At 36.3% G+C, this 22,664-nt stretch overlaps 1 protein-coding gene across 1 annotated transcript; it reads left to right on the forward strand.

Moving 5' to 3' along the window:
- The first annotated feature begins 315 nt into the window (after positions 1 to 315).
- LOC127852593 (DNA mismatch repair protein Msh2-like) lies at positions 316 to 22,048 on the forward strand. The gene is made up of 15 exons (XM_052386544.1): positions 316 to 372; positions 2,766 to 2,815; positions 3,161 to 3,196; positions 4,993 to 5,080; positions 5,654 to 5,799; positions 7,080 to 7,190; positions 9,212 to 9,298; positions 9,998 to 10,121; positions 14,649 to 14,735; positions 15,682 to 15,861; positions 17,258 to 17,371; positions 18,790 to 18,926; positions 20,371 to 20,487; positions 21,666 to 21,679; positions 21,985 to 22,048. The coding sequence occupies exons 1-15, from the start codon at positions 339 to 341 to the stop codon at positions 22,046 to 22,048; spliced, it is 1,389 nt and encodes a 462-aa protein (XP_052242504.1). The 5' UTR covers positions 316 to 338.
- The last annotated feature ends 616 nt before the right edge of the window (positions 22,049 to 22,664 follow it).

A 22,664-nucleotide genomic window follows, 5' to 3' on the forward strand; every position in this document is an offset into this window, starting at 1 on the left:
TTTAAGATTGATTTTTTGGGATGCATTACTTAATTATTGCAACAATTATAATATTTTGAACACAATAATGTCCATTTATTTATTAAAAATAAATGGTTATCAAAAAAACTTAAAAAGCTTTTGCCCGTAAATTAGGTAGCACCTATAATCACATTAGTTATATTGTGTTTCGATCTTCGTATCTTGTATATGGAGGAATAAAAGTATATATAAACTTTGCATTTCGTTTTGGTTTTAAGAAAAACGAAAGCAAATCTTGTTTACTGACTTGTAACCCCTTGCGATTTGTATTATTTACATAAATTTTGGAACATCGTGTAATTTCCCGCTATTATGCAATGGCACTTCAACCGAACCAAGAATTAAAGCTTGGTAATATCAATTGTAATGTTCTGCATTTAATTTACACTTTGTTGTAGTAGATTTGGTGATAAAACAATCACTCAATGTGATCTCAATAACTGTCATTGTGAACAGTTTGTTTCTTATGCATATATATCATATGTCAATTACTTTTCGCCCACAACTTTCGAACCAAATTGGAGTGTAGAATGTGTATCCGTAGTATCGGCCCTCTTAATGAATACATATGAATTTCGGAAGTGAACAAATACAAAAACACGCATGTGTTAAATGTCGATCCATAGTTAAATGCGTATTCTTGGACATAACAACGAAAACTGCATTTTAATCGGCAATGTTTTGTCAAAATACTGGCTAGACTTGGCTCCCTCTACTAATCTGTTTCATGTAAAATTGTCTCATAGTATCGGCCCTTCTGATTGGCTGATAAGAATTGTTTTTATGCGCATGTGCTTGTTCTAAAAAATTAGCTTAATGGATAAGCGAAAATCTTGCTCGTGTTGTTCTTAATATATTTTTACATTTTATCCAAAACCAGCGCCCTCACACTACTTTGGCCGTTTGGGGGAAGGGGTCCGCAGCCCTTAAGAGGGGGATTTTATTGTAAATGGGGGAATTTTTATAACAAAACACAACTGTGTTGAACTGTTATAAACATATATTTCTGTGATATAAAGGACAGAAATGTGGACTTTTACTCAATCTATATAACAGTAATCTTATTTAAAAGTCCAAATATATTGCGGTTGAAGGGATTCAAAGATCGCGACCTAGATATATCTGGCGCGCAATATAAATTGTCAGGTTATTATTGCATGTTTAAGTATGCATTAGCATAATTTGGCAATCTCAAAACACGCTATTTTCCTACCTTATTGAAGTATTTGTTTTATACATATGTTATTCATTGGTATAAAACAAAACATTATTCCATGTTATTATTTTCAAATGCGAATAATTAAATTTGTAATCTGAAAACAATTGCCAAGTTTAATTGTTCAAGAAAGCATGCACAAATTAGACCCCATGTACAAAATCATCAACAATGACGTCATCTTATCCTCATGGAAAGCATGGTGCATTTTGACAAACTGAGGGAGCTTTGCCTCTCAATTAAAAGCAAGTAGTTTACACTGTATCTAACGCGCAAAGATTGTTGAGATAGGTCAGTAACGTTTGTGACATTTACAGTTAAAATTGTAAACACCTTCATGTGTGCACTGGTGTGTTTTGGCAGTTCAAAGCAATTTCAAGAGAGAATGTTAACACCCAAAATGACCTGATGTTTGGCAAGAGGAGTTATTGTTTATCGCAGTACACAGGTGTTACAGTGATGTACACTGAAACCAAACAATCTGGTCAAAACTGGATTATGAATGTTGGATTAAACAGAAAATTAAAGTGGGTGAAAAAGGGGTAAAATACTAGCTTGTACCTGATTTTATCTCCGCAAATTCTCAGATTAAAACATGTTATTTCCAATTGGGGATTATGCTCGTCACATGTTTTGGGAGCCAAAACCATAGCCGATTTGTGATATATTGGACGACGCAATATAACAGACAGTGATATATTGGAGTCAATTTTCAAAATATAAATCAGCGATTTTTTTCTCATTTTCTGAAGGGGAAAAAAAATCAGTTTTTGGGGAAAAAAAAACTTCAGGTGGGGGAAATTCGGCGGCAGATTTGAAAGATTTAGGGCCCTGAAAACTAAGCGGCATATAAAACATTTGATGAAGCTACTATTAATCCATAAACAAACTAACAAAATTGTATGTTACATAATTAAAAATCATATACCATCACCCTGGAATAAACATGACCTACTTTCCAATGAACACCGGATATCATGAGAATGACCGTCGTAATAGTCATGAATAACCATCAAATAAATTACTACTTCTAAAAATTGAAAAAACAAGAACACTTTCCAGTACTTGTGAAGGTTTTTTGTTAAAGTAACAATACTATGAGGAGGACTGATACTATGAGAGTTAGGGATAATCATAGGCAGAGTAAGACAAATTTAAATTGCCACTCACTGAGCAATTCACTGCATACAGTAGCTCGTGGGCTTAGTTAATTCAGTGAATAACCAGATTTCCGTTGTGACTTGTATTAGAAAATAGTGTACATGCAGATTATCGAACACCCAAGGGACTTACACCATGTGTAAAACATATGTACAACTGTCGATTTATGGCGTAATTTATGTGTTTTTTTCAAAGTCAAACTTTATTTTTATATGATGCATAAGCATATTTCTGAAGTATAATTTTAATAAATATAAAAAAACATTTTACTCGTGTTTATTGGTACGATAAATATCCAATTATCATTAAATTAAAACATGTTTATATATTTTGGTTCTTTCTGACTCTGTGTTTTTCTCTCATGCAGATTTGTCCCAGGAGCAGGGGTTCCTGGCCTACTACAGAACTTTGCCAGAGGTATTTTGGGAAAGACAAATTTAAACAATGATTGAAAAGATAATATTTGTAAAATTGAACTTCTCTTAAATGATTTGAAAAAAAATTAATGCATTTGGGTTGCAATTTATACATTAAAATTGTGGACATTGACATGTTGCTTCAAATGTGGTTTAAACAAATAAGTTTTAAACTGAATTTTATAATAAATGAACATGCTCTATATTTAAGTTTGCTTCTAATATTTACATCATGTCCCCATTTAGTCTGCCAACTGTCCGTCTGTCTAGAAGGGTTATCAAGGGATGTCAAGATGGCTACCTCCCTGGTATTTGTGTATTCTGACTCATTTCTTGTTTCTTTCAGAAATCGGGCACCACAATCAGATTCTTTGACAGATCTGTGAGTATAAATCATATTTATGCATGAATTATGAAAGTCTTATGCATGGCTTATTGAGGAACATTTTGAGCAAACTGGGCTTAATGCGTGTTCATGAAGTGTCGTTCCAGATTAGCCTGTGCAGTTCAGACAGGCTAATCAGGGACAACAATTTCAGCCTAACCTTGGTTTTCATTTAGAAGAGACCTTTAAATGAAAATTTCCTTAAAACAAAGTGTCGTCACTGTTTAGCCTGTGCAAACTGCACATGCATTAAGGCTAGTTTTTGCAGAGCACGGCTTCTGTAACCACTCTGGTTCTAGTGTCCAAGTAGTATCCAATGCTTCAGAACTCTTGATTTATTATACTCCCATTACCAATGGTAATGGGGGCTATATAGGAGTCACTTTGTCGGTCTGTCTCGAAAGCTTGTCCGGGCCATAGCTATGTTGTTCATCGTAAGATTTTAAAATCATTTGGCACATTTGTTCACCGTAATTGGACGGTGTGTCGCGCGAAAGAATTACGTCAATATCCAGGTTTTTTTTCCACATTTTGGGAAGATAGCCCATGGCTTTGGATTTGGGAATTTTATCGTCATTTTCATGAAATTGGGAAAATAAATTCATTAGCCTTTTTTTCCACATGAAAAGTCCACAGATAAGGGAAATACTTAATTTAATATAACTCTTTATAATCATTCAAATTAAAAAAACTAAATCATATAATACTTTGTTTGAGGTAACTGTATTAAAATTGAGATAACAAAAATATACACATTTTTTTTTTTTCAAATTGGGAATTGTTTGCCACATTTTGGGAAAAAAGTTTACTTTTTGCGATTGGGAACATAGCCCAATTTCGGCTATAAAATCGGGCCAAAAAACCCCCTGATATCTCAAAGGTCAAGGTCACACTTTGAGTTCAAAGGTCAAAAATGGCCATAAATGAGCTAGTCCAGGCCATAAATTTTGTCATTTATTGTGAGATTTTAAAATCATTTGGCACATTTGTTCACCATCATTGGACGGTGTGTCGCGCGAAAAAATTACATCAATAGCTCCAAGGTCAAGGTCACACTTTGAGTTCAAAGGTCAAAAATGGCCATTAATGAGCTTGTCCGGGCAATAACTATGTCGTTCATTGTGAGATTTTTAAATTATTTGGCACATTTTATCACCATCATTGGACGGTGTGTCGCGCAAAAGAATTACGTTGATATCTTTAAGGTCAAGGTCACACTTTGAGTTCAAAGGTAAAAAATGGCCATAAATGAGCTTGTCTGGGCCATTACTATGTCGTTCATGGTGAGATTTTAAAATCATTTGGCACATTTGTTCACCATCATTGGACGGTGTGTCGCGCGAAAGAATTAAGTTGATATCTTCAAGGTCAAGGTCACATTTTGAGTTCAAAGGTCAAAAAAGGCCATAAATGAGCTTCTCTGGGCAATTACTATTTTGTTCATTGTAAGATTTTAAAATAATTGAATCACCATCATCGGGCGGTGTGTGGCATGAAAGAATTATGTCGACATCTCCAAGGTCAAGGTCACACTTTGAGTTCAAAGGTAAAAAATGGCCATAAATGATAATGACATAATAATTCTTTAAAATCGCCATAACTTAGCTCCTTTTGTTTTGTGAAGACAGCATGCAAAATAGTCTGTGTCAATGCGGCACATGGGGGTATACGTCACGTCTGTGACAAAGCTCTAGTATTTTATTAGTAAATAAACACAGATAGCTTATTTTTTAAAGTAGCATTTTACTGGAAGATATTGGTATATAAAACACAAGTTGCTGCTTTTTTTGCAGGACTATTACACTGTCCATGGGCAAGATGCTTTGTTTGTTGCTAAGGATGTTTTCAAGACAAACACTGTTGTCAAGTACCTGGGCTCAGGTATTGCTTTTTCATTTTTTTGTATATTTTTCAGCTCTGGACTGCATTATTTTGAAATAATGTTTCAATTATAGGAAAAAAAAACAAAGCAAAAAAACCTCATAGATACAACAATATTAAACAAGGAACCCCCCTACCTTTTTTCTACAGGTGTAAAAAAAACACTTGTAGATATTAAATGACAAAAAACATGCCTTATAGCCATTTTGTATTCAGTTTCCAAATAAAGACAGAAAAAAGCAAAAATGATGTGATCAAAATGAAACCAGATGTAAGTAACATTGGGATAGGCTCATTTGCATTTCACAAAAACCTGAATGATTTGCCAAACTAATGGAGGCTGTGCAGTCCGCACAGGCTGATTAAACTCTTTCTGCTTCAACTGGATTTTCGCTTAGAAAAGACTTATTTTAAAGGAAAAATTCAATAACAGTGGAAAGTGTCCTCCCTTTTTGCCACTGCAAACTTCACATGCTCATCTGGGACACATTCTGCACCTGCAGTACGCCCTGTTCCCTGAGGCTCATCTGTATTCCACAATAACCTTGTATTCTCTTTGTATACCACCTGTAGGGGAGAAGAAAGTGGAGTCAGTGTGCCTCAGCAAGATGAACTTTGAGGCCCTTGTGCGTGACCTACTGTTGGTGAGACAGTATCGAGTAGAAGTGTACAAGAACAAGGGAGGAGCCAAGAACAACGAGTGGAGTCTTGGATACAAGGTATTTATACTTTTTAGCTCACCTGTCAAGAAGTGACATGGTGAGCTTTGTGACCGTGTGATATCCGGCGTCTGTTGTGTGTGCGTGTGTGCGTGCGCCCGTCAACAGTTTGTTTGTGTAGACGGTAGAGGTCACAGTTTTAATTCCATCTTTATTAAATTTGGTCAGAATGTTAATCTTGATGAAATCTGGGTTGGGATTGTATTTGGGTCATCTGGGGTAAAAAACTAGGTCACTAGGTCAAAAACTAGGTCGCATAATAGGTCAAATAATAGAAAAACCTTGTGTAGACAATAGAGGTCGCAATTTTCATCCAATCTTTATGAAATTTGGTCAGAATGTTTATTTTGATGAAATCTGGGTTGGGGTTGTATTTAGGTCATCTTGGGTCAAAAACTAGGTCACTAGGTCAAATAATAGAAAAACCTTAAGTGTACAATAGAGGTCGCAGTTTTCATCCAATCTTCATGAAATTTGGTCAGAATGTTTGTCTTGATGAAATCTGGGTTGGGATTGTATTTGGGTCACCTGGGGTCAAAAACTAGGTCAATAGGTCAAATATTAGAAAAACCTTGTGTAGACAATAGAGGTCACAGTTTTCATCCAATCTTTATGAAATTTAGTCAGAATGTTGGATGAAAACTGGGTTGGGATTGTATTTGGTTAGTAAGGTGAGCGATTCATGGCCCTCTTGTCTTCTAAGAAGGTGTTGGGGGGGGGGGGGGATGAGTGAATGGTCTGTCTGTTGTTAAACCATTTAGTTTCTTAAAGATGTCTGAGGAACACTTTGACCTACAGTCATAATAAGTTTGTATGCCGGACACTTTATAGGAAAAGAAGATGTTTATTTATTCGAGGTCAACAGGTGAACACTAAAAGAGATCTCCCAGCATTAGTGTAAATATGGACTTATGCTGCTGTTGGGGAGGGGGTTAACATATTTCACAAACATCATTTGTTATTTCTCACTCGAACTCTATATTCATCTTACAAATGGGTACCTTTACAGATGTCTAAAAGCAATGTGTAATTAAACATCTTGCAATGCAGTAATATTAGAAATACATGTTCAGAAGTAGCTAGAACCCTTTTAACCTATTGTATTTGAGTTTTGCTCAGGGACAACAGGGTTTAATGAAAATAATAATAATAAAGTTTAGTCCCATATTAGCCTGTGCAATCCAGTTTTGGTGTATAAGTGTCTTCCCTGATTTGCCTGTGCAGCAATACATTAGACCCCATTTTTCAGATCGAGGCTAATTTTTATCTTTATGCCACAGGCCTCCCCGGGCAATCTGACCCAGTTTGAGGACATCTTGTTTGGCAGTTCTGACATGTCAAACTCTGTCGGAGTGGTAGCGGTGAAACTGTCCTCTGATAACGGACAGCGGGTAAGATTTTTAAGCATGGTGGATTTAAGAAAGAGCAAAAGTAGTGAGAACAGCCTAATTTGAAGAAATAAATGCAGCGTATTTTTCATTTTAGGGAAAATATCTACTCATATAAACATACATAATTGAGTTTTAACAAAGAATAATTAATGTATTTAATACACGTTTACATTTTAATATCTTCTTAAATGCCATTACAATAAACTGTATAGAATGACAAATATAATAAAGCAGAATACACACATGAATCTGATTATACATATACACAGATCCACAAACATATAAATCGAATCATGTTTGTCTGTTTCCTTTTTTCGAACTTTAATCTTGTTAGATGTATGTATTTTTCTTCGTGATCAGAATGAACTCTAAATTACAAACACTAATTCTGTGACATCCAATAGGTATAAATACATAAATTTCTAATGACAATGTGTTAATTGTATCTAAAACGTATTCTCCATCGTTGAATGACACACCCTTTTCATTAATCACTACTAATAATATGATCATGTCCATCTATAATTAGATTTTTATTTGTCATTTTCACTGAGCATCGTTATTTCCTTTTATTGTCTGCCACCTTGGAATATTTGCGACTTGCGTGCAATGCAAGGAAAAATCGAAAATGTATTGACTACTTTCGCTAACCAATAGTTGAACCAAATGTCGTTCGGCAATAATTTAAGACGCTCTGTTAACGTTTGGAAAAATACCCTGATTTTATCGATCCTGCAATGTACTACTGACTTACAAGATTTGACATAAATGAACTTTTCATATTTGGAAATATCATAAATCAGCAAGCAGAAAATAATGTTGTCATGAAAACTGCAAGTGGATTTAAATCTTTGAAAGCAAAAATGACCGGACAGTAAGTCCGACGATCTTGCATTTTTGCTGTGGCCCTTTTAATTGTTCAGCAACGTCTGACGGCCGGCTTTCCCTATGTCTGTTGATCTCATTTTTAGTTGGTCGCGCTAGCGAGCAACTAATGTAGAGAAAGTTTTGCAAGTCAGTCTGCTGTTAAATACACTAGGCGGAGCGTCGTTGTATTGGACAATCGCTATTGGCCAATGAGAGCGCACGCTTTGCATGAGCGACAGCACTCGTACGTCTGCACTACCTGCAGTAAAATAATGCAGACAACGAATGCTAGTAGCGTCTGCTCTTCTACGCTAGGAATGATCATAACCACCACATCTGCCTGTTTATAGTTCACCACTGGTACACTGCAGACATGGAGTGCGTGTATGTAATCAATAGTGTTTAACAGCTTGTAAGACGACATTGGCCAGTGTAGCGTTTAACAGCTTGTGCGTCAACATTGGCCAGTTTATCATTGAAATCTGATCATATTAGCTTCTTTCAGGGAAAATGGGGCTTAATGCATGTCAAATAAGATTAGCCTGTGCACACTGATAAGCCTGTGCAATGCGCACAAGCTAATCAAGGACAACACTTTCTGATTGTATGGTGTGTTTCGTTTAAAGAGAGTTTCAGGTACTGGGATGACAATTAATGCATATGCATTAAGCCCAGTTTTCCCAAAATGAAGCTTAAATTATCTTGTTTATTAATGATTTGGAAAAAAAACACATCTCGACACTCTTTATAAATTTGAATGGGTTGTGTTCATTTCAAACTTGCGATATAAAAAGCTATAACATAATTTTGAAAACTGAGCTGCGTCTAAGATTATACAATAGCAAACAACTTCAGTGCCTTCAGCGCTTTGATTTAAAATATAAATTCATCTCAACTTTTAATTCATCTCAAGTCAAGCTGGTAAAACCTTAGTAAATTTATTCAAACCAATTGTATTCTCAATTATAAAGCATTTGTAAGCAAAAAGACAGCAACACTAATTTCAGAATTTTAGCCAAAATTACGCAACTTTTCCCAATCCAAAGGGACCGGGCCAAAATTCCCCAAAGGGTACAAAAACCATAGCCAATGAAAAATGAGTATTCTGTTTATTGTAAGATAATTTTGCCACAGAACTTTTGCTTCCTTTGTAGGTTATAGGGGTGGGGTATGCTGATGCCACACTGAGAAAGTTCCAAGTCTCTGAATTCACAGACAACGATCAGTTCTCAAATCTTGAGGTAGTAAATGGGTTTTCTTAAATTTTACTATGTTTAAAAGCCATATCCCTTTCAAGTTTTGTTATTCCAAGTTCACAATCGAATATTCTATTTGGTTTACAAACTATTTATTTAAGCATGAGTGAGTTTTAAGTTTGTGCCTTTTTCGCTACTTTTTCTGGAAAGAACATGACATTTTTCTAACATAACATCGGAGATTACCGGTATTGCTTTCCTGAGTCTTTATTTAACTATTAACCTTAAATTTTCTGCCTTAAATGATTTCCTTCAATTTTCCAAAAATTATTTACCAATCAGAATGCCTATAGGACTTTTTTTAATTCAATTACTGGAAGTAAAATATTTTAATACTTGGATGAAGTTTGAAATTGTGGGGCCTGATAAGTACGTTGTACACTGGATGTACCAGACTTCAACTTCAATATCAATCTACTAAACTGCAGACTCAAGAAGGACAGATCCAACCCATTAAAGTGCTCCCCAAGCAGGGATGGGACTGGAGAGTTTTGAACCTTGCATTTTGGCCAAAGTTTACCAACATTGATGTTTGAATACACCCTACATATTATATCAGAAAACTGAGTGGTCTGCCACCTTCTTATTTCCAACCCTGGAACTCAAAACCTCCTTTGCACACGATGGATACCAAATGGTAGTCTTTATGGGAATGCATATAAGCTTCTATATCCCACTCCCCAGGCGCTGTTAGTGCAGCTGGGACCCAAGGAATGCCTGGTGGCCATGGGCGACACAGCCAGTGAGGCGGGCAAACTGAAACAGGTCCTGGAGAGAAGTGGTGTCATGGTTACAGAGAGGAAGAAAAGTAAGATTAACATTTAACAGGACATTTAGCTCCCTTGGTTGAGAACATTTGTCTACAATTTTAGGTTAGAGTCCTGACCCAGCCAACTTGTGTGTTTGTTGTCATGCTTTATATTATATCTACGGCCATTCTGCAACAAGTAGAGAACTTGTTAGTTACTTGCATAAGACTACGCAAGTAGAGTGTTGGTCCTTTGTTTATTTTTGTTATGAAATATTGTCCAGATCATATCTTAAAAATAAAACATTTATCAACTTAAACTTAATAGGTAGATATATTTCATGTAGCAGAAAGTCACAATTTACATTCCATACTGTCCTACGAAGAGGAAACATATACAGGCCCATTGAAAATTTTGCCGGCCTAAATTATGAGTATTTTAAGGGGGCATAGGGGCAGGGCAAAGTAAATTTAAAAAAAACATTTTAAAGCATTGTTGATTCCAGAAAGGGCAACAAATAGTGCAAAAAGCCATGGTAAAGACAATTATTTTAGTGTTTAAGTTTGGGGAAAAAATTTACACCTCTAAACATACATCCTTGAGTGTTATTGATGCATTTAACACAGATTTATTTATATTTTTAATATGTTTACCTTTCCATATCTTCCATGATACTGTAACTTGCCATTACAGTAAAGTTTAAACAGTAAAAAACATTATAAAGCAGAATATGCACAGGAATCTGATTATACACAGATCCACTAACAAATAAATCAAACTTAGTTTTTCTTTTCCATTTTTGAATGATAATTTTGATACTTGTATTTTTATATTCGAGGAGACTGTACTAAAATTTACAAGGTAAAATCGCATATGTCGGACTACTTTTGTGAACCATAAGTTAAGTCAGATGTCGTTTGGTACAAACTCGTGAGGCTCTGTAAAAGTTTGGAATCTTTCTTGGAATTTATTGATTCTGCAGTGTACTGCTGACAGTTGTTATGAATGTTAAAAGAAAGATCTTTTTATGTCTGGAAATATCATGAACCGGTAACCACGAAATAATGCTGTTGTGAAAACTGCAAGAGGGTTACAATGTTTGGAAGCAAAAATTATTAGACATTAAGTTCAACGATCTTGCTTTTCATTGTCAGCCTTTCAAAATGTTGGTCAGAAATATCAGACGGGCCCACAGGCTTATGCCAGTCTGATGTACTGCATTAGCTCTATAAATTATTGCTATTTATAGTTTTACAGTTATTGCCCTTTGTTAATATTTGTACTTTAATTAAGCCTGAGGCATACATTGAAAGTCAAAAGAGTTATGATTTTGAAACTTACAGGTAAGTAGATCTCATTAAGAGGATGCTATATTCTTAAGAGACCAGTGATTTTTTTTGCTTTATATTTAACAGTCTGTGCCTTTTTGATTGGGAACAAAATCGCAATAGACCTTGAAATTGGCAAAAATTAAACATTATTAATAAGATTATAAATAACAGTATACCACATGTTTATAACTGCATGTTTAACTGCTTTATACAATTTATATTATAAAGTGCCAGGGAATTGAATTTCTGTTAATAAACTCAATAAACCAATTATTGAGTTTATTGAAAAAATTTGGCATATTTTCGGGGGAAGTGATTGTCAGAGTTTTGGGAAAAAAATAAATACTTTTTGCCATTCAGAAACGGCCTTTTTGTTTACTTTTGTAAACAGCCTGTAAGAGGCTGTACATTTGGGCAAAAAAACAACAACTGGACAAATAAGAATTGCTTACATATTTTGAGAATTGTCATTTATTAATTTTCATACTTACATTGTCAGTGTTTTTTTGTGATGAAATATTCGGCGTTATTCGGCCCCATTCCCCCATCTCAAGAGTATATATTTTTCCCCCAAATATTTTTAAAATTCCCCTCTCGGAAGTGTTATTCAATTTTAATCAATACCTCATTTAAATACGTCTTTCGTTACGAATTTTCTACAATTTTCCTGAACTGCATCCGTGTGTTTACTTTATTTTAGCCTTTACCGCAAACCGTACGTAGTTCACTATCACGACTTTCGCTTTACGACATCTACTGCAAACCATACGTATTCCAACATGTAGCACAACAACAAAAGCTATCCAAAAAAAATTGACAAATCTGTTTTAACTTAAAAATAAATTGATATTCTTTTCAAACAAGTACAACTTAAAAGTCAGTCTTCTTCAAATGCGGGCAGTGAAACGCCAGAAACGTCCGGTCAAGAGAGTGTTGAGGACTGTTTAGTTTGCTCAACCTGCTTTGTACGCCACAGAGAAACAGGCTTGGGGAAGCTACACTGGAGTCCCTGATCAGACTTTGTCTTCACACGGAGAGACTTGGTGAAGAGGAGGTCACCAGAATAATTGATAAATTCACTGAAAAGCCCAGAAATGTTGAACTTTGAACATGAACATAACATGTTTATGAATAAAAGAGTTTGAAGTATGTTTTTCTCCCTCGGTATGGTGAATTAGTGTTAAAACTTGATTTTGTACTGTGACTAGCTAAGCATAGAAATTTTCCCCTTTTCCCCTTTTACGCGCCAATTTCCCCCCCCCCTCAGGGGACCCGACCCCCTTCCCCCAAAACTGAAAAAAAACACTGATTGTGACTGTGCATAATCTTGAAAATAATATCAGTTATCAACTGTGAACATATTACGTAGGTAATCTCATTTAGGATAAGTGCAGGGCAAATGAACCATAAAAGCATGCTTTCAAAAGTTAAGTTATTGCCCTTGTTCATGCTTAAATTTTGTCCTGGGCATATATTTAACCAGGTTTTCCGAAGGAAAAAACTGGTTATTAGATTGGCGAATGCGGGTGGGCTGGCTGGCTGGCTGGCGGGCTGGCTGGGGGGCTGGCGGGCTGGCGGGCGGGCGGAACAAGCTTGTCCGGGCCATAACTATGTCGTTCATTGTCAGATTTTAAAATCATTTGGCACATTTGTTCACCATCATTGGACGGTGTGTCACGCGAAATAATTACGTCGATATCTCCAAGGTCAAGGTCACACTTTGAGTTCAAAGGTCAAAAATGGCCATAAATGAGCTTGTCCGAGCCATAACTATGTCGTTCATTGTCAGATTTTAAAATCATTTGGCACATTTGTTCACCATCATTGGACGGTGTGTCGCGCGAAATAATTACGTCGATATCTCCAAGGTCAAGGTCACACTTTGAGTTCAAAGGTCAAAAATGGCCATAAATGTCCCTTGAGATATAACCTTCATATTTGGTATGCATGTGTATATGGACAACGCCTTTCCATACGCACACAAATTTTGACCGTCCGTCCGTCCGTGTGTCCGTCCGAAAACTTTAACGTTGCTCATAACTTTTGCAATATTGAAGATAGCAACTTGATATTTGCCATGCATGTGTATCTTATGAAGCTGCACATTTTTAGTGGTGAAAGGTCAAGGTCATCCTTCATGGTCAAAGGTCAAAAAAAATAAATTCATGTGCATATCTCCAATGTCAAGGTCGCCACGACTAAAAATAGATTTATTTTAAAACAAACTTACAAAGGGGGTTAATTTTCTTTGTTCATTTCAAAAGTTCAGTTTGAGTTGTCTCCCTTTATCAGATTTTTTTTCACAATGAAAACCTGGTTTTGTGACAATTTTGTCCCTTGTTTTGCTATAATATGAGATATCAAGATGAAACTTCTTAATAGGTAGGGAGCTTGAATTGTTGGGACACCATGCAGTACTTAAAGCTGAACTGCACATGCTCCCAGTCAAAGTGATATGCGGAGTATCTCAAACACAATAATGACAGTTCTCGCTGCTTCGGAATCAAAGTGTGTTACCCTGTTGTACATTAAAGAGATAATGTACATTGTAAATGTAGAAGAGTTCATCTTAAGGTCCAATAGAAAAGGATTTATTAGTTTAAACCTATATATTTTAGCTTGATTGCATAAAAATACTAAGGCTTTTTTGAAACGCTTTCGAGTCCTTTTTCCTCGGACAAGAACCAGTATTTGGTGTCTCTGGGGGAGATGTAAAGAACACTCCCAATGAAGAACGAAGAAATGGATTTATTAAAATCGTCTTTCTTTGTCTAGATTACATTTCTAGCTTCTGGTATATGTATAGTGTCCTAACTGCATGTGAGTGGATTATGTTCAAAAAGCTAATTTTTTAGCCTCATTCTTAGAAAACTAGTCTTATTGTATGTTCATAAAGTGTTGTCCCAGATTAGCCTGTGCAATACTCTCTGCTTGAACTGGATTCTTGTTTGGAAGGGACTTCCTCAAAATGAACATTTCCATAAAAGCTTGCTGAACTAGGATGACCCTTTTGCACATGCTTTAACCCTTTGCATGCTGGGAAATTTGTGGTCTGCTAAAATGTCGTCTGCTGAATTTCTAAAATTAGCAATTTCTGCGATTTTTTCAAAGAATACTATCAGAATAGCAATTAGTTTGGATCCTGATGAGACGCCACATTCTGTGGCGTCTCATCTGGATCCAAACTGTTTGCAAAGGCCTTCAAAATTTGGTTCCAGCACTGAAAGAGTTAAGATTTGTATTTGCACCCCACAGGTGAGTTTACAAACAAGGACAGCGTCCAGGACCTGAACAGGCTGCTCAAGATGAAGAAAGGGGAGCAAGGCAATGCAGCAGCTCTCGGTGATCAGATATAGTAGCTTTTAAAAAAGTGTGACAGAATTATAGTATTCAATATGTCCTGTCCTGTCCATTGACATGAAAAAATTACTTGTGTGACAGTTATAGCTTACCTATATCTATAAGTGAATTGAATTAGCATAAATTAACCATTGGAATCAGTGTCAGATAGATTTTGGCAAGCCTTTTAAATGTTATGGCGCTAATATGGCTTATATGATTTCCATGATTGCAAAAAAGTTCAATGAAGGGCTTTGTGTTATTTAATTAACAATTTGCTGCATTTCAGAGCCCACCCCCATATACATGCAAGTTAAAAGAATGTTTGTTCACATCAAATGTTAATAAAAGCACCCTATTGTTTTCATATCCCGTCCCTGCAATCCTGTCTATGATCAAGAGTCAGTGTATTTGTTGTTCAAATTTGGGTCCGTTAGGGGGACCAATTCCTGATAGAAAAAAGTATACATTTTTTCCAAATTAAACCTAAAATTTCCCAATTTAAGATTTCCTTCAAAAAATTTTTGGGTTGATAAGACACAACATTCAATTCATCTCAAATCCAGCTCTTGAAGTTGCACTTTAGTAAATATAATATTTAAATCACTTTCATTCTCAATTTTTTGAAGTGTGTGTAAGCAAGAAATCAACAACACGTTTTCCATTTTGTTCACTAATTTGTAGCAACATTTTGACTAATGCAAAGGGACCTGACCCAATTGCCAATGTGGTGGAAAAAAATACTACATACTACAGACTTCATACTATTAATTAAAGTAGGGCAGTTGTAATATATGAGCTTAGTACTGGTAGGCCATCTTTTCCATCAGAAGGGTGGCCAGGTTTACTGAGACCCCGGGTATTACTGAAAAACTTTTAAAATGGAAACAATTCCAAATAAACATACAAACTAGTTCCTGTATGATAACGACTTCAACGTGTTTTCCAGCTGAATTAGAAAAACAGCACGCAATGTCTTCCCTGTCGGCAGTCATCAAGTATCTGGAGCTACTGTCAGATGAAAGCAACTTTGGCCAGTACTCACTGTCCACGTTTGACCTTGGTCAGTACATGAGACTGGACACAGCGGCTGTGCGGGCATTGAATCTCCTGCCCAGTGCCCTGGAAGGTTTGAATGGCTTCTTATAGATTATAAATACTTTAATAGTATTGGTGCTTACAACCTTATTATCCACAGTAGATCAGTGAGACTGTTTGGTATTTTTTTCCTCATATGTGTTTCAACTGTCTTGCCTCTGCATGAATTTAAGGATTATAAAACATTAAATTGTTGACAAATATGAGACAGGATGTTGAAAATAAAAATCACAAACTACCTTGGAGGTCAAGGTCGAACGTTTAGATCAAAGGTCTGAATATAGCACTTTATTGTAAAATATTGCTTGTCTGCTCACTAACCCCTCAATAGATTGAAGAATATTGAACTTACTTGGTGAACGAGTCGTACTGAGATGTTGTGTTGCTAGCAAGATTCAGCTGATTACCTTCAAGGTCAAGTGCAAACATGAGAGTAAAACGTCCAAAATATAGCACTGTATAGTCATCATATAGCACTGTATAGTCATCATATAGCACTGTATTATAGTCATCATATGGATTGGCCTGTCTGCATTCTCCTGGATTTAAGGAATGTCACAATGTCTTGTTATTTAAAAAAAAAATATTTTGAAATGTGTATTATTAAATGTTGGGGGGTGGGGTTGGTCAGGCATTGTCAAACTTGGGTTACTGTTTCCTTTTTTCCAGAGTGAAGTAATAAGCTACCGGTATTTATCAAACTTAATACATAATTACCTTATATTTTTAGACCTCAGTGGGCATTGCATGTGAGGTGGGCGGGTCAAATTGTGTTACAGAACCACCAAAAAATGAATTCCTCTTAGATTTTAGCCTTTTTTAATAAAACTAAAATAAGGCACATAAAATCCATACCTCACACGTGATTGATGTAATAAGTAATATAGAAAAAATACTTTAATAATTTTTCTTAAAATGGCGAATTGGTAGTCATATTTTTATGCCCCCGGATCAAATGATCGGGGGTATATTGTTTTTGGCCTGTCTGTCTGTTTTTCTCTGTTTCTGTCTGTCATTCTGTCCCAAATCTTTAACCTTACAGTAAAGTTTTGCAATAACTTTTGAAGTATTGAACATAGAAACTTGATATTTGGCATGCATGTGTATCTCATGGAGCTGCACATTTTGAGTGGTGAAAGGTCAAGGTCATCCTTCAAGGTCAAAGGTAAAAAATTTAAAAATTTAAAATAGTAAAGTTTTGCAATAACTTTTGAAATATTAAACATAGCAACTTGATATTTGGCATGCATGTGTATCTCATGGAGCTGCACATTTTGAGTGGTGAAAGGTCAAGGTCTTCCTTCAAGGTCAAAGGTCAAACAAATAAATAGTGGCGCATTAGGGGGCATTGTGTTTCTGACAAACACATCTCTTGTTTTATTCTAAAAATAAAGATGTTATATTGTGTTTGTAATATGTTGCTTTAGGTGGCAATAAGAACCAGTCTGTTTTGGGTCTACTGAATCGATGTCGTACTGCGCAGGGTCAGAGGTTACTAGGTCACTGGGTCAAACAGCCTCTAGTGGACGTCAACAAAATAGGTTTGTCACCCCTTATTATATCTCACTAGCCTTGTTTGGTACTTAGCTCTTCACTTTAGAGTTGACTTTTTTATTTTATGCTTTTTGGTGGTTTATAGAGAAATATCAGTGAATTAAAACTGATAATATCACTGATTCAAACAGTGAAAATTAACGTCATTTTTTTGACGAAATGACGTCACTATCCCAGCGAAATTCTTTTGTTAAACTCTTAAACAATGTATGTAAACGGTGAAAAAAAGCATAAAATATAAAGACAATTTGTTGGATTCTGTGGAATATCGATTTTAATTCACTCGTGATCATAGAAAATCTATATTTTATATGATCACTCGTGAATTAAAATCGATAATCAACCGAATCCAACAAATATCCTCTATATATTTAACTTGGTAAAGTCTTGTGTTTTACTTTGTATATGCCAATTCTTTCATGTTAGTTAACATGTATACATTTTGATAATGTTTTTTTTAAGGCTTTCATACATGGATCTTCTGTTGAACAAAAAAAAAAAGTCCTGAATAAAATTTTTTTTGAATAAATTACACTCATACTTTTCTTTCATGTAAGAACTTCACATAAGTGTAAACCCTACTTCTTTGTTAAACACAATAGTGTGTTCGCTTTTTGGTCAACACCAAAGTATGTTGCAGTTGCTCATATTAATGGTGAAACAAAAAATTCAAAGATAACAGTGGCCCAGATAATTATTTGGGAAATAGGGTTTTCACCCTTTGATTTTGAAAAATAGGGTGATTTCATTCTTGAAATAGGGTGAACTGAGTTATAAAACGACGGATTAAGTCAGATTGAAAACGCATGTATGTCGTCGTAAATTATTTGGTCAGACTCTTTATTTTACTATGAAATCTAGTCCGCAGAGCGTTTTATTTAGTTTGACTGTTTCTTGCTCCAACATCCAGGTGCTTGCTGAATGAAAGCATCGCCTCGTTACGATAATACTTTAAAAGAGAAAATACCGAAGATGAGAAAAGCATTTTCGATCGAAGCCATTGTATTGTACGCATCCCATTTGACGAGTTTGCGTTAAAGTCAAATTGGTTGCGTTTTCAATACGCATGATATTGTACTTCTTTGCTTTTTTAAACATTTTAATAGGGTAAAAGACGCAGATACGCAGCTTATCTGGGGCACTGGATAATTTTCATTTTGACTGTGTGTCCATCATCATAATCATCATTATCATCATCATTATTGTTGTCTTCATCATATTGTTGGAGCCTTTACTTAATAAAAACAAACAAACATGCTTGTATATAACTCCTTAAAATGATGTAAATTAATATCATTGACCTATGTCTATATGTGTATTAATTGTACAACGTTCCCAAATGTCCACGTCCTTTATGCAAGCCCATAACATTTATTAATATACTCGTGTCTATTTGTGTGGCCAGGTGAGCGACTGAACATCGTTGAGGCCCTGGTGGAGGACACAGACCTGAGACAGATGCTGTACGAGGACCAGCTGAGGAAGATACCAGACTTCCAGAGGCTGGCAAAGAAGTTCCAGAGGAAAAGGGCAAACCTCCAGGTGAGGGAACCAGGAAACTGGTGCACATCTTTATAAGGCCGATGACTAGCCGAAAATACAAATTTTTTATGTCCCCCACTATAGTAGTGGGGGACATATTGTTTTTGCCCTGTCTGTTGGTCTGTCTGTTGGTCTGTCTGTTGGTCTGTTGGTCTGTTTGCGCCAACTTTAACATTTTGCAATAACTTTTGCTATATTGAAGATAGCAACTTCATATTTGGCATGCATGTGTATCTCATGAAGCTGCACATTTTGAGTGGTGAAAGGTCAAGGTCATCCTTCAAGGTCAGAGGTCAAATATATATGGCTAAAATCGCTCATTTTATGAATACTTTTGCAATATTGAAGATAGCAACTTGATATTTGGCATGCCTGTGTATCTCATGGAGCTGCACATTTTGAGTGGTGAAAGGTCAAGGTCAAGGTCATCATTCAAGGTCAGAGGTCAAATATATGTGGCCCTAATCGCTTATTTTATAAATACTTATGCAATATTGAAGATAGCAACTTGATATTTGGCATGCATGTGCATCTCATGGAGCTGCACATTTTGAGTGGTGAAAGGTCAAGATCAAGGTCATCCTTCAAGGTCAGAGGTCAAATATATGTGGCCCAAATCGCTTATTTTATGAATACGTTTGCAATATTGAATATAGCAACTAGATATTGGGCATGCATGTGTATCTCATGGAGCTGCACATTTTGAGTGGTGAAAGGTCAAGGTCAAGGTCATCCTTCACAAGGTCAAGGTCATTCTCCAAAGTCAAACGTCATCTAGGGGGACATTGTGTTTCACAAACGCATCTTGTTTTAATATTTTTTATCTCTCGCCATGTTGGAAAAGGAGTTTGGCTGGTCTAATTGGGATTTTTTAAATCGAAAAAATGGCAAATTTGGGATATTTTTTCCGACAAAATGGACCATATTAATTTTTTTTATCATCAAATATTGACACATCAGGCTTTTTCCTGGACATTTTGGGAAAGAATGCAATTGGCACAAAAAGTTATAGTTATATACTTTGTTAGATGTTTATGAAATAAAATTTAAATATAATAATCATCAGACATTTCTTTATAAAAAAATATATTTTTAAATTTCCGTTTCTTTGTTTGTTTGCATAGGGATCGGTCTATTTTACAGCCTTTTTTTAAAAAGCAGAAAAACCTCTTTATCGTAGCTCTGTGTTCTTGCAAATCAAATATGGAAACTGTGTGGAAATGTAGTAAAACGGGCATGAATAAAATGCAAATCCAATGAAATTATTTTTTCCCATCATCCCATTGACCAAATAATACCCTTTGTTATAATCTGAGCTTAATTTCCATCCGGAAGTAAACAGTTAACATGATATGTTGTATTTGTGTTTAATTTACCTGTATTCAAGAATAACCCTGTTTTCTATGAACATGACCTGTCTACATTTCCATGTTTTCCCTGCCAGGATGTGTACCGTGTGTACCAGGCCATTGACAAGATGCCGTTCCTGTTGGAGACCCTGGAGAAGACAGACCACGCACACCGAGGCCTGCTCATGGACATCTTCTCAAACCCACTCAAGGTGAGCAGGGATGGAAATTAGTAGAGACCCGCGGGCTTGGCACTGATAACAATTTGAATCAGCTTGCTAATAGATGTCTTGAGTTATCAACATTAATACTAGCCTGCAAGCTAAACGAAAAACTTTACTGGCTGCCAGGATTTTACTGGTGTAAACATATTGAGTTCTTTTGGCAAATAAAAATTCCATGATTTTATTGAAATTGCTGTTTACAAAATGGCAAAACATCTGAACAAACAAAAAACTATTTATGTCATTACATGGTAACAAAACAATTGAAACAAAAAACAACAAATAATGTGCTCACATGTTAAGGAGTTACTGCTGGACTTTGCCATCATTTTCAGGAGTTACTGTTGGACTTTGCCATCATTTGCTTGAGTTACTGCTAGACTTTTCCATCATTTTCAGGAGGTACTGCTAGACTTTGCCATCATTTTCAGGAGTTACTGCTGGACTTTGCCATCATTTTCAGGAGTTACTGCTGGACTTTGCCATCATTTCAGAAGTTACTGCTGTAGTTTGCCATCATTTTCAGGAGTTACTGCTGGACTTTTCCACCATTTTCAGGAGTTACTGCTGGACTTTGCCATCATTTTCAGGAGTTACTGCTGGACTTTGTCATCATTTGCAGGAGTTAGAGCAGGCCTTTGCCAGCATTTTCAGGAGTTTCTGCTGGACTTTTCCATCATTTTCAGGAGTTACTGCTGTAATTTGCTATCATTTTCAGGAGTTACTGCTGGACTTTGCCATTATGTTCAGTAGTTACTGCTGGAATTTGCCATTGTTTTCAGGAATTACTGCTGGACTTTGCCAACAATTGCTTGAGTTGCTGCTGGACTTTACCATCATTTTCAGGAGTTACTGCTGGACTTTGTCATCATTTGCAGGAGTTACAGCAGGCCTTTGCCATCATTTTCAGGAGTTACTGCTGGACTTTGCCATCATTTTCAGGAGTTACTGCTGGACTTTGCTATCATTTTCAGGAGTTACTGCTGGACTTTGCCATCATTTTCAGGAGTTACTGTTGGACTTTGCCACCATTTTCAGGAGTTACTGCTGGACTTTGCCATCATTTTCAGGAGTTACTGATGGACTTTGCCATAATTTTCAGGAGTTACAGCTGGACTTTTCCAACATTTGCAGGAGTTACTGCTGGACTTTGCCATCATTTTCAGGAGTTACTGATGGACTTTGCCATCATTTTCAGGAGTTACTGTTGGAATGTGGCATCATTTTTAGGAGTTCCTGCTTGTGTTTGACATCATTTGCAGGAGTAACTGCTGGACTTTGCCATCATTTGCTTGAGCTACTGCTGGACTTTTCCTTCATTTTCAGAGTTACTGCTGGACTTTGCAATCATTTCAGGAGTAACTGCTGGATTTTGCCATCATTTTCAGGAGTTACTTCTGGACTTTGCCATCATATTCAGGAGTTTCTGCTGGAATTTTGCAATCATTTTCAGGAGTAACTGCTGGATTTTTCCACCATTTTCAGGAGTTACTGCTGGACTTCGCCACCCAGTTTCAGGAGTTACTGCTGTACTTTGCCATCATTTTAAGGAGTTACTGCTGGACTTTGCAATCATTTTCAGGAGTTACTGCTGGACTTCGCAATCATTTCAGGAGTTACTGCTGGACTTCGCCATCAATTTCAGGACTTACAGCTGGACTTTGCCTTCATTTTCAGGAGTTACTGCTGGACTTTGCCATCATTTTTAGGAGTTACTGCTGGACCTTGCCATCATTTTTCATGAGTTACTGCTGGACTTTGCCATCATTTTCAGAGTTACTGCTGGACTTTGCCATCATTTTCAGGAGTTACCGCTGGACTTTGCCACCATTTTCAGGAGTTACTGCTGGACTTTGCCATCATTTTCCAGAAGTTACTGCTGGACTTTGCCACCATTTTCAGGAGTTACTGCTGGACTTTGCCACCTTTTCAGGAGTTACTGCTGGACTTTGCCACCTTTTTCAGGAGTTACTGCTGGACTTTGCCATCATTTTCAGGAGTTACTGCTGGACTTTTCAATCATTTCAAGAGTTACTGCTGGACTTTGCCATCATTTTCAGGAGTTACTGCTGTAATTTGCTATCATTTTCAGGAGTTACTGCTGGACTTTGCCATTATGTTCAGGAGGTACTGCTGGAATTTGCCATTGTTTTCAGGAATTACTG

Source organism: Dreissena polymorpha, chromosome 12 (assembly GCF_020536995.1).
Source record: "Dreissena polymorpha isolate Duluth1 chromosome 12, UMN_Dpol_1.0, whole genome shotgun sequence".
NCBI lineage: Eukaryota > Metazoa > Mollusca > Bivalvia > Myida > Dreissenidae > Dreissena > Dreissena polymorpha.

What these genes read in the sequence shown, in the direction of transcription:
- LOC127852593 (XM_052386544.1), top strand. Translation starts at nt 339, where the DNA reads ATGGCACTTCAACCGAACCAAGAATTAAAGCTTG. An exon ending in CCTGCCCAGTGCCCTGGAAG is followed by an intron (nt 15,862 to 17,257) that starts GTTTGAATGGCT and finishes ATGTTGCTTTAG; the next exon opens with GTGGCAATAAGAACCAGTCT. An exon ending in AGTGGACGTCAACAAAATAG is followed by an intron (nt 17,372 to 18,789) that starts GTTTGTCACCCC and finishes TTGTGTGGCCAG; the next exon opens with GTGAGCGACTGAACATCGTT.